Source organism: Hippocampus comes, unplaced genomic scaffold, assembly GCF_001891065.2.
Source record: "Hippocampus comes isolate QL1 unplaced genomic scaffold, H_comes_QL1_v1.1 scaffold556, whole genome shotgun sequence".
Taxonomy (NCBI): Eukaryota; Metazoa; Chordata; class Actinopteri; order Syngnathiformes; family Syngnathidae; genus Hippocampus; species Hippocampus comes.
Window position 1 is genome coordinate 63,865 of NW_017806219.1, and position 11,139 is coordinate 75,003.

At 49.7% G+C, this 11,139-nt stretch overlaps 2 protein-coding genes across 3 annotated transcripts; one reads left to right on the top strand and one right to left on the bottom strand.

Moving 5' to 3' along the window:
* Positions 1 to 2,892: 2,892 nt before the first annotated feature.
* prl (prolactin) lies at positions 2,893 to 6,643 on the top strand. 2 transcript variants are annotated; one of them, XM_019855972.1, is made up of 5 exons: positions 2,893 to 3,445; positions 4,550 to 4,662; positions 4,811 to 4,912; positions 5,890 to 6,072; positions 6,172 to 6,643. In XM_019855972.1, exons 1-5 carry the CDS (start codon positions 3,205 to 3,207, stop codon positions 6,361 to 6,363), a joined length of 831 nt encoding a protein of 276 aa, XP_019711531.1. In that variant the 5' UTR covers positions 2,893 to 3,204; the 3' UTR covers positions 6,364 to 6,643. The 2 variants fall into 2 exon arrangements, with proteins under 2 accessions (XP_019711531.1, XP_019711530.1); XM_019855971.1 differs by having other exon boundaries at positions 2,911 to 3,445; positions 4,811 to 4,918.
* A 612-nt stretch (positions 6,644 to 7,255) lies between these two features.
* LOC109506912 (stonustoxin subunit alpha-like) lies at positions 7,256 to 9,513 on the bottom strand. Its single transcript, XM_019855944.1, has 4 exons — positions 9,426 to 9,513; positions 7,864 to 9,333; positions 7,721 to 7,791; positions 7,256 to 7,417 (listed from the first exon to the last, which is right to left on the bottom strand). Exons 1-4 carry the CDS (start codon positions 9,511 to 9,513, stop codon positions 7,256 to 7,258), a joined length of 1,791 nt encoding a protein of 596 aa, XP_019711503.1.
* Positions 9,514 to 11,139: the final 1,626 nt, after the last annotated feature.

An 11,139-nucleotide genomic window follows, 5' to 3' on the forward strand; every position in this document is an offset into this window, starting at 1 on the left:
TCTCATCAATTTTCAGTTCAAGGCGTGCATACGATCGAGGAGTTTTCCAAGTTTTTGGGGCGGCCGTAGAGCACGAAACAGGGGACGGGGTTCAATCCTATCGGCTCAACTTTGGATGACGAGGACAGGGCGGAGATGATCGTCGTCATCGTCGTTCCGGTTATCAGGAGAACCGCTGGAATCGACTGTCACCCGTACAAAGCTGCGCGCGACCGAGTGCACCGGGATGCAAAGCGTGACGTCACCGCACGGCTCGCTCGGCTGCACGCACCGAGGCGTCCTCGTTGTCGGGGGTCTGTCGCGCGTCTCGTCTGAGACTTGAGCAAAAGTCATCAACGCCGATTGTCGACGCAGCGCCGCACAAGAGAAGACAGGCGGACGGGACGGACGCAACCGGCTCACCACCGCGAGGCACTCTGGGAAGAGGAGGCTGGTGACGTAAGCAGATTCCCTGCTTTCATCCATGCGTAGCGATGGGCATTAAAGCTCACCCCCGCTGTCACATACCATCCGTGTCCGAATCATCGCCTCCAACGTCGGGTACCCCGGCTTTTCATGACTTTGACCCCGAGACTCCGCTCACATGTCACAGTCGCTTAAACGAGAGCTCGCTTTCGTGGTGACTTTCAACGCGACTCCCATCGCCCTCTGCGGAGACTCCATTTTAGCAGGCCGGAGTTGAGCGCTGACGGAACGAAACCCCCCGACTGCTAAATCCGCTTGGAATTTCGGCGGGTTTTTCCAATTATGAATCATTTTGGATCAGGCTGCGAAAAAAATCACATCGCTCGTTTATTTTCATGTTATTGCATGACGTAACTGCGGCCTCTCCGTGGCCACCCAGAGGTCGCGACATCTTGTCGCATTCGGTGCAGGTTGCGCGATGAGGCCTCAGCCGTTCACTGAATGTTGCGCAAAAAGTACATGTGACGGTGTTGAAAGTTGCACACGCGTGCGTCGCTTACCATTTGTCCAGGTCAGCTTTGATACTGGCGCACGGAGCAGGAACCGGGGCCTCGGCGGGGGCGGCGGCGGCAGCGGCGCTCTCGGAGTCCGACATGTCTGCTGTGCGGATGGCTCGGTAGATGCTGCGGGTCCTGCTCCTGTCGTCCAAACGTCAGCGCGGGCAATCCGAGCGCCACCAATGGAGACACAGAGAGACGGCGGTCATGCGAGAGAGTAAGTGAAAGGGGAGGGCGCGCGGGAGGAGGTGGGAGGGGTCAAAACACGTGAGACCATAGCGTGGGTCGGAAGAGCGTGGGGGGGGGGGGAGGCCTGAGCAGGGGCTTGTGGGATTTCAAGGTCAGTGACGCAACCTGACTTTGTGCGGAAGTTGATCGGCAAACACTTCTGGGAGGTAACAGGTTGCAAAGAGACAAGAAGGGGCAGTGATTGACCTTTTTTTTTCCCCCTTTTTTAAAAAAAATCACGTCAGGGTCACCAGAAGCTTTGATGCCACGTGGAACTAATTATTGTCCCCCAACACTTGGCTGAATGGTTCGAGATTAGACCGCACACTGTGCAAAAGTGAATGGCTTGACAATATGCTGCTGCACCGCCAAGTGGCGACCGGATGCATCGCAGCGTTTGCGAGCATGCCTGAAAGCAAAGGAAACGGGCTCATGTTCATGTCAAGGACAGAATTGGAGCGTGGACAAACCTGAGTTGGGATCGGATTGTTCGAACGTCATCGATGTTGCCTCGTGACAAGCAATGAATTTGCAGCGCCTTTTTGTCCAGATGAGAAGTTCACGAAAAAGTTGAAAGGACCTGAGAGCAAAAAGACTATTTTTGAAAATGGCCCCAACTTCAACACCTTTTAAAACAATTCGACTACGCACGATAACGTACCTGATCGATTCATCCTGACATCGTCATCAATACAGGCTCGAGGGTAATGAAACGTTTCCGTGATCTTGGTCAACTGGCCCATTCAAAAGAGAAGGAAGAGCCGCTTTCTTGTTTTTTTTTGCTTGAACTCACCATAGCGATGACTGCCAGTCTCCCGCTTGTGTGATGCTGTGCCACATGACGACTTCATTTTTGACACAGCAAACTTTGCTTTTCGTCTCAGCCAGACGTGACGTACTGTCAAGGGTTTGCTGAAAAAAAAAAGGCAGCACACATTTCCACAGTTGTGAAGCAACTTGAAAACTCACCGGTAAAACCTCGATTCATCTTTCTCAATGACTTGAGCGGCACTTATTGTCTGCGATTAGGCCGTCGGCTCCAGCGGCGTCCGCGCCGTTTGCCGAAAATCAAGCAAAAGCTCATTCATACGCCATTAGAAAAGGCTGCGCGGTGTCCAGATGACATGAGCATCAAATGACATCCAATTAACTTTTCGACCGGATGCGACGTTCTCGAATGAACGCGCTCCTTACTTTATTCATGATTTCACTTTGTTAGTGTCAACAATTGTGTATTCGTCGCATTCTCTATGACGCATTCAAAGCACGGTTTGCAGATATTCTGATGGCAAAAAAAAAAAAAAAAATTATCGAATAAGGGCAGCACACATTATTTTTTTTCCACTTAAAGCACTGGCGAAGTCTTGAAACTGTTCTTCTCTGCCAGGAAGTGTCAGATGCTTCGGGCATGATGAGCAAACGTGTTGTCATGGCGAGTAAGGACAAGCTGTTCTGCCTCAACTCTCCCCTCTTCTCACAAACTGAACGCGTCTTTTTTTTTTTTTTTTTTCGGGCGGCTGCGCCGTTCAATTATCTGGCCCGCCACAAAAACTCGGTCGTTTGCGGTTTGGGTTTCCCAGAGTATATAGCATAGCAGTCGGACTATATGTCGCACAGCGGCAGCAGGATATATCGTCACGCGGCACAAGAAGGCACGCTCGCTTTGCGCCAGACTTGATTGCTTTCAAAATGACATTGAAATTTGGCAGATGTCCTTGAAAAAAAAAAAAAAAAAATTGGTGCCATAGTGTTTAAAATGAAGGCCAAAGGGACGATCACAGCAGCTCTAAAGGTCACTTTTATTGGTTTTAATTCAAGCGTCTTCCGAAGGATGAATGAGAGCAATTGACGTCACAACGTCATTGAGAAACATTGCAAGAACACGCGTGTTTTTATTCATCGACGTCATTGCGATCAAGAAGCTTTTTCCACTTTGGCGCCGCACCGAAGCGCCTCCAACCGAACGTCGACCTGCAGCCGTTGCATTCATTCACATCTCCCGGACGAGGCTGGCATGATGAAGCGGACCAAAACAAGCGGCAAACAATTAGCGCATCGGCTCTCGTCCCTGCTGCATAAGCAAACGCTCGGAGCAAGAAGAAGTATAAAATGGAAGCAAACGGGAGTCCAAACACAGAGGCGACAGGCAAAAGAGAAAAAAAAAAAAGCAAACAAACAACCACACAGAAAGGTACAGCGCGAAGGAAGAAAAATGACTCACGGAACACGCAATGGTAGGAAACCTTTCATCACTGGTAAGAGAATCACACTTTTTGGCATTTGAAAAATCGGTTTGTCAAATCATTATAACAAGTATGATTTTTTTTTTTTTCAAAACATTTCAGGACCTGAAAATTATGTGTGTGTGTGTGTGTGTGTGTGTGTGTGTGTGTGTGTGGAATCAGTTTGAGCCCATTTGCAGCAGTTAATTGGCATGATATGACGGGAAGCGCTTGACTATTCTTCCACAGCGAGACACATTTGCTCCTTGACAAATACGAAAAAATATTTTTCTTGATCGTCCTCGATCTTTTACTTTCAAACGTCCTTCAGTAAAACGAAGGTAAAAGGATTCAAAGTTGAACTCATGAGGGTTGTGAGGGGCAGTTGCAAACTTTTCAACTCAAAGTGATGAGAGTGACCCGAAAAGGCAACATTTTGGCGAACGAGGGTGCTTTGGAAATCACAAGAACGAACCAAAAACGACCTTTTCCATTTGGAAAACTCACAGCAACAAGAATCACAGTGAAAGTGACCCTCGTTTGAGTCCCTGTCAGTTCTTTCCACGCTCAAGCGCGCATCTCTTCGGGAGATATTTGTTGCGGTCACTTTTTTCACTGTCAAAAATCTCCATCGGATAAGATGTTCTATTTTGATCTCAAAGTCATTTGAACTTTTTTCACATCGCGCTACATGTCGTAAAATGTTATGGATGGCACGTTTTGGACGCCGGCGTGTGCATGTCTGATGTTGCTCGCCGTGGTCCGAAGAATGCTCAGGGAAGATTGTGTCAAGGCTCAGATGGACGGCGACGGTCTCGGTTGCTTTGCGTCTCGAGCAATCTCGACTCCCGACGGGATAAGCAGTCGGCCTACACAATGGAGACAAACAAAATCAAATGAGACCGAAACACAAGTTGATGTCGCATTCAATCCTTTGACCGGCTGGCGACCAGTCCGGGACCTTTTTCTGTTTAGACGTCTGGGATGGGCTCCGGCAGCGCCGCACAATCCTGAAGAGAATAAATAGACAGAGAACGGGTAGTGGGATGGATTGAGCCCGGTGGCTTTGTTTTTTGTTTTTAAACCAAAATGGGCGAGGAAGTGACGGCACACCCTGTCCCGCTCTTCTTTTCCAAGTGATGTACATGGTGGCGGTGTGCAGCGGCGTCCCCATCGGCGACCTGCTGGAGCGAGCCGCCCAGCACTCTGACAAACTCTACTCCCTCAGCACGACGCTCACCCACGACCTCGTGAGTCCGCTTTGACGTGTCCGCCTTCGCGTTCCGGCCCGCCAAGCTCGACTCACGTGAATTCAAAGAACTCGACAACCTCCTCATGAATTCGCATGAAATGCTCCGGTGGTCGCCGCTCTGAACTGACTGCATCCGTTCTTGCCAGGACTCTCATTTCCCTCCAATGGGGCGGATGATCATGCCGCGGCCGTCGGCGTGCCACACGTCCTCCTTGCAGACGCCCGGTGACAAAGAGCAAGCGCTCCAGGTGTCTGTAAGCGACTTTTTCCAAATCTGCTCCGGGACCTGCTGTAGCCTTACTTCGGCCTTTGGAAACTTGGACTGAGATCAATGTTGTGCGCCATTGTGATCATGACATCAGAGGAACTGAGAGGAGGTTGACAAGAGCAGCCAAAAGTCATTCAGTACCAGCTAATTCTAGACCAAGTCTGAAAAGACGTTTAAAAACGTCTTTGGGAGTGAATGAGTTAAGAAAGGATCATGTGAGCGCGAGTGGTTGTGTGTTCATGTTTGACGAATGCATGACACTAAAAAGAGTTGCTCTTCAAATATTTCTGTTTTTTTTTAGCGAATACATTTTTCACTACATGTACAAAAGACCCACTATCCGTAACCAACAACAAAAAAAAACAGATTCTATAACCACGAATCCTGACACAAGGAACGTTCTATCTGGCCGCAACACAAATACAAAGTGCATGAAAAATACGACTCACCTTCACCGCTTACGATGCAGAGCGGGCTCAGTGCGTGGGAATCTCCCGTTGAGAAAAGTCCGTATTTGAAGTCGGACTCCTGATGCTGTCGATGAAATGTAGCCTTCTTCTTTTTCTTGAAAGTCGTACACTCCTCTTCTGTCTCCTGAACTTGGCCTTTACCCTTCTCAAAGAAACTTTCCAAAGACGTTTGTTTTATTCATTTTGCTCGCTCCCGGGTTTCATTTTAGCACGAACCTGTCACGTGACTGAGAAGCGCGACTTGACTTGCGTCAAGAGTGACATACTGTAGACGAATGTAACAGAGAATCCGGTAATTTTCCAAAATAAAACGGAAGTAATGTAATTTTTTGTTTTTTTGGGCCCCCCCCCCCCCCCCCCCCCCTACACGGCTTGATTATTTCGATTTTTCAGGGTCTCACCGCCTCAACTTGATGTTTTCTTCTCCTTGCCTAATGATCCATCCCAAATGTCCCTCAGCTGAGCGCGGTCCATTTGTCTTTTCCAGGAGTCGGAGCTGCTCTCGCTGGCTCGTTCCTTGCTCCAAGCCTGGGCGGACCCCCTGGTGGTCCTGTCCTCTTCTGCCAACACCCTGCCTCACCCGGCCCAAAGCAAAATTATCAACAAGATCCACGAGCTGCAGGAGCATTCCAAGAACCTGGGAGATGGCCTGAACATCATCTCTGGCAAGGTAACCGTGTTTCAACTGAAGATTCAAATGACTTTTTTTGTTTTTGTGACCTCGCTTCGTAAAACATCAAATCCAGAATGCGTTGGTTCGCTCCCGTAGATGGACCCGACGGCTCAGACCATTTCCTCGCTGCCCTACAGAGGGGGCAATGACGTCGGTCAGGACAAGCTATCCAAACTGATCAAATTCCAGTTCCTCCTGTCCTGCTTTCGCCGAGATTCGCACAAGATCGACAGCTTTTTGAAAGTCCTCCGTTGCCGGGCGGCAAAAACGCAACCTCACTTGTGCTGAAGGGCGAAGCCGCCCAACGGAAGGCTTCCGGGCTCCTTCTTTTTTGCAACGCTCGGATTGTACAGCAACACGTCCGAACGCAACGCGGGCCGATTCGGATGGCTGATGTGAATTCATCGGGATGATGATGATGATATGTCACTTTTCACGTCATTATTCGACAGTCAAATAAGCCGGCGTTGTCTTTGATTCAAAGCTGAAAAAAAATGTGCTCACTGTTTTTTGACTGGGCGTGACAATTGGGATGAAATAAAAGAAATGACTTCCTATTCCCGTGCGATATCTTCCTCACGATGACTGTTCGGGGTGGTTTCATTTTTCTTAACGGTTCCTGACTTTCATGAAGGGTTGATAGTCTTTAAACTTCCGTTGACAGCGTTCGAGGCCAACAGATCGAAAGACGATCACCAACTCCGGGCTAATACAACAAAATAATACAGTGCGCAGATGCCCCCCACCGCCACCCACAAAAAAAGTCCAATCGGCGAAAGCTGAATGTTCTTGTTTTCCAAAAATGCATGTTTCTCAGTCGCTTTGCTGCATTTCTCAGATCAGAATTGAAATTTGCAAAACAAGAAATGCACCCCCCCAAAAAATCTTCCAAACAGCAAAACACAACGGTGTCGCCCTGCGAAAGCTGATTTCTTTCTCCAAATTACGAGTGCATGGCTTAACTTTGGATCTTTCCATGCACGACCAATTTATTTCCCCTGATCGCGTTTTCTGAGTATTGACCGCAAACTGAAAAGACGCCACAAACAACACACTAATCAAGTTGCGAGAATCAAACCGCAATGACAAAATGGCGCCAAATTCCAATTGCTTCTCAAAGTCTGTTTGAAAAGACCGGGATAAAAAATCGGAGGCACCGGAGGAAAATGGCTTGGTTGCGCTAATACGACAGACGAGCATAATTGGACTTGTAATAAACGGTGAAACCTGGGTAGAGTGCTTGGTCGAAAGCATGCTCAAAAGTAAAGACGTGATTCAGCTTGTTTCCGGAGACGCCGTAGACAGACAGAGTGCCTGCGGCGTAGTCCAGAAACATGCCGACCTTTTGCACGCCACTTAGGGAAGTAGATGACATCGGAAGAGCCCACAACCCACACGCGATCGGTATTTCAAATTGACTGCTGACGGACATTGCCCAACAAGATTCGAAGTCAGTGTAATGGAGCTGGCCTGAATCTTTCTTTTTCCTCGGAGTTTTCTTGTGAGCAGCCGCCAAGACGACGTGACCCCTCCACTCCACCTCCCAATAGTGACGACCGCTTAGCGCCTCTTTGCAAAGAACTTGAGGGCGAACAACAATCCTCTCCGTGCTCGATGGATACGACTGGACGCTGCCGTAGGTCACCTTCTGATTCTCCTCCGACAGCGTGAGATTTTTGTTGACGGTGTTTTCATCTAAGGTGAGCTCCGTGGCATCTGGGAGAACGGCAACAACGCTTTCAGACGACGCTTGGCGCGGCACGAAAGGAAAAACAAAAGGCAACTTACACCAGATGAGGTGGTTTCTGTCCGTGATGGTCTCGACCGGCGGGACGGCGGGCACCGTGAATTTGTCGCTGACCAGAAGGCCGTCTTGGTAGTGGTAGATGGAAGATCCCTTGTATTTGCTATTCGGCATAGCGGTGATGAGGAACTTGACGCTAGCGCTACGCCGCAGAGGTCTGGCGTATTTCAGGAAGGTCCGGGCGTTTTCTCTCAGTTGCACGACGACCTCGTTGGAGAAGGACTGGTACTCGTTTTGGGTTCCGCCCAGCGCGGACGTGTCCAAGTACTTGGCCATGCTATCCAGGCAGGGGTCGTTGCTGTCCAAGTCGGTGAAAACGTAGCAGAGAACATTTGAGACGCCGGCGGAGAGGACCACTCGATCCAGCTCGGACTTGGTGCGCACCACGTAAGCGTTGGAGTTCTCCGTCATCATGTCGACGCAGGACCGGATCACGTTGATGTCCCGCTCTTTGTTCTCCAACCACCTGTTGAGGTGCTCGCGGCGGAACGGAGATCGCGCTCCATCGTCAAAGACCTTTGCCAGGGCGCTCTCGTCTTCTTTGCCCTCGCGGATGGAAGGGAGCTTGCTGGACAGCGCCAGTTGGAGCGAAGCTTTGTAGAAGGAGCAAAGTTTCTGGAAGCTGGCGATGTTTTTGCGGACGACGGGAAAGTCTTGTGCCACGCTACTATACAAACTGTCGTTGCATCTCATTTTCACTTCGTTTTCAACTTCCATCGCCTGCTGGATTTTCCTCGACAGCGCGACGCTGAGGTCCTGGATCAGCGTGGCGGCTTTGTCGTGCAGCAAACTCAGAGGGTAGAGCCAGACGGCCAGAGGAGCGTTGTTGTTCATGTCTGCCAAGAGCGTGGGGAGCTCGCAGTAGGTCTCCACCGCTTGGACAAAGGTGGCGGGGTTTTTCTCCAGGATGAGGTCTCCGAAGAAGGTGCAGGTGAACTTGTTGGTCAGGTTCTTCTCCTCTTCGGACAGATGGATTTTGGCACTTCCCTCGATCTTGAAGGTCGGAATCTTCTTGATCACAGCCTGCATGCTACCCTGGAGATCTTGAACGCTGCTGGCCTCCACCTTCTCGCTGTCAAAGACAAAGACGGCGTTGGCCCCGTACAGGATGCCCGTGACCAAATGGGTGGCCCTGCCCTTCTCGATGATTTGCTTTTGCTGGCTGGTCAGTGGCCCGAGAGCGGGAAGAGACAGCTGCTTGAAGGTGGTGGTGGCTTTGTACTGGAAGGTCACCCTGCTCTGGTTCTTGAATTTCTTCTGGTCGTTCAGGTACTTGGCGGACCCGCCGACTTCAACCAAGCCGCCCATGAAACTCATGTTCAGAGAGGCTTCCACGTCCAACAGGGAAGACCTGGATTCCAAGGTGTCCGAGGCGGTAACCTTGAAGGAACTGCTTTTCTGAGCGGTCGCGCTGGTCTGCCTATCGAGCGCATCTTTGTCCCACAGAGTGAAACCTGCAGGGACGGACGCGCCACCGCAAGTGAGATCCTTTCGACCGCCGGGGAACGCCGCAATGAACGGGACAAGCGCGCGCATCCGGTCCTACCTGGCATGAGCTCGTCTTTGCAGGCGTTGTAGAGCATCCCCAAGGTGAAGGGCTGACCCAGGGCAGACAGTTTCAAGGTCTCTGACATGCTGGCAGGTACGAAGGGTAGCTGACGTGCACAAAGGAAAACGGCGCTTCGTGTTAACAGCGACGCCGCGCATCCGTCTATCGCCGGCGTTCGCTCCGCTGCACTGCGCGCTCAACTCGCCACTCGTATCGCTACCATTCACCTGGCAGAGGTTGTGATGTTCAGCCGGGCTCTTGCGAGTTGCTTCTGTGGTCTTCCAACCGGAGAACTTCCATCATCAGGGAGCTCGACGCCAATTTATCATGATCATTGGCTGCTGCTTTTTGAGCCTGTCTTTTCATCTTGAGCCCAGTACTCGACTGGTTAAAACGCGGTTTCAACTGTCGGAGATCACGGCCGCTGGCATGATTCAATGTTGTTGACAGACGACAGGGCAAACCACGCACGCGCTCAACGTGAATATCGCGAGAGTTTGCACCGATGTAAACCCTCTACAGCAGGGGTGCCCAAACTTTTTGGACCTTAGATCGACTTTTCGATCAACCAACCTACCGGGATCGCCCCTTACCGCACACACACACACACACACACACACACACACACACACACACACGCACACTGCTGCCCTGGGCCCTCCAGATGCCTATTCTTTGACCGTGCCCTCAGTGAATTGTACACAAAGCAAACTCTGAATGAAAATAATGACGCTAAAAGATATAGCGCAACAGGTCTGATCACAAGCTGCAATTGCAGACAGACCGCTGAGCGCTAACAACTTCCGGTGACGTAATCACGCGCCACCGTAGGTTAATGATTTACCTGCTTTATTTTATTTTTGAAATATTTTTTGTGAAAATGAGACTAATAGGATGATTAGGGTGCAGCGTACATTAACACAAAATATATGTTCCTGACATGTACAAAGACACACAAATGATTGTTGTTTTTTTTATCCTCTACACCGCTCGGATCTACTTGGGACCCGTCTTCGATCTACCAGTCGAACAGGATCGATGTAATGGGCACCCTTGCTCTACACAAAAATGTAGAGGGTTGGTTTTTTTTTCGACGTAGAAATTCTCGGTCGGTCAGGTTACCGGAAACACACCACGGTACTTTTTCTCCGCCTAATCTTGTCACAATGACAAATCTTTTGCCCCAAGTTATCATGTCATCTTCTCAGTGTCTGAAATGCACTCACATGGCCAGTCACAGCTCATTTGGCTGTTACAGTCAGACCCTGTATTCATTCACCTCATTGACTCATGCGTTTGACTTGGAAAGCTTGAATCGACATAAATTAAACTTGAGTCAAATGAGGCAGACATACATGCCGTACATTGTCGAGTTCCGTTGAGAAGCGGTAAGAAAGGTATAAGTCATAAAGAGAAAAAAAAACAACACCTGACAATGTACAACAGAAGCTCCTGGTAACAAAGAGCCAGGCTAAAACGAAATAAACAAAGAGCTTGCAAACGGCAAGGAGAACGGATAACGCAAAATCTCTCGCAACAAAGAGGCAAGGAAGCCCAACTAGCCAAAACAGAACTAGAACGGAGAACAAAACGCGACAAATCAATACACCCAAGGTAAAACAGCGAGAGGTTGTCTATGAAACGTGATCAAGGACACATTTCTTAAAGTCTGATTCAGAGATGAAAGTGGACTTTCCTGAAAATATTTTAT

What these genes read in the sequence shown, in the direction of transcription:
- prl (XM_019855971.1), top strand. Translation starts at nt 3,205, where the DNA reads ATGATGAAGCGGACCAAAACAAGCGGCAAACAATTAGCGCATCGGCTC. An exon ending in CGACGCTCACCCACGACCTC is followed by an intron (nt 4,663 to 4,810) that starts GTGAGTCCGCTT and finishes CGTTCTTGCCAG; the next exon opens with GACTCTCATTTCCCTCCAAT. An exon ending in AGCAAGCGCTCCAGGTGTCT is followed by an intron (nt 4,919 to 5,889) that starts GTAAGCGACTTT and finishes TGTCTTTTCCAG; the next exon opens with GAGTCGGAGCTGCTCTCGCT.
- LOC109506912 (XM_019855944.1), bottom strand. Translation starts at nt 9,513, where the DNA reads ATGTCAGAGACCTTGAAACTGTCTGCCCTGGGTCAGCCCTTCACCTTG. An exon ending in CAAAGACGAGCTCATGCCAG is followed by an intron (nt 9,334 to 9,425) that starts GTAGGACCGGAT and finishes CCGTCCCTGCAG; the next exon opens with GTTTCACTCTGTGGGACAAA. An exon ending in CAGAAACCACCTCATCTGGT is followed by an intron (nt 7,792 to 7,863) that starts GTAAGTTGCCTT and finishes CCGTTCTCCCAG; the next exon opens with ATGCCACGGAGCTCACCTTA.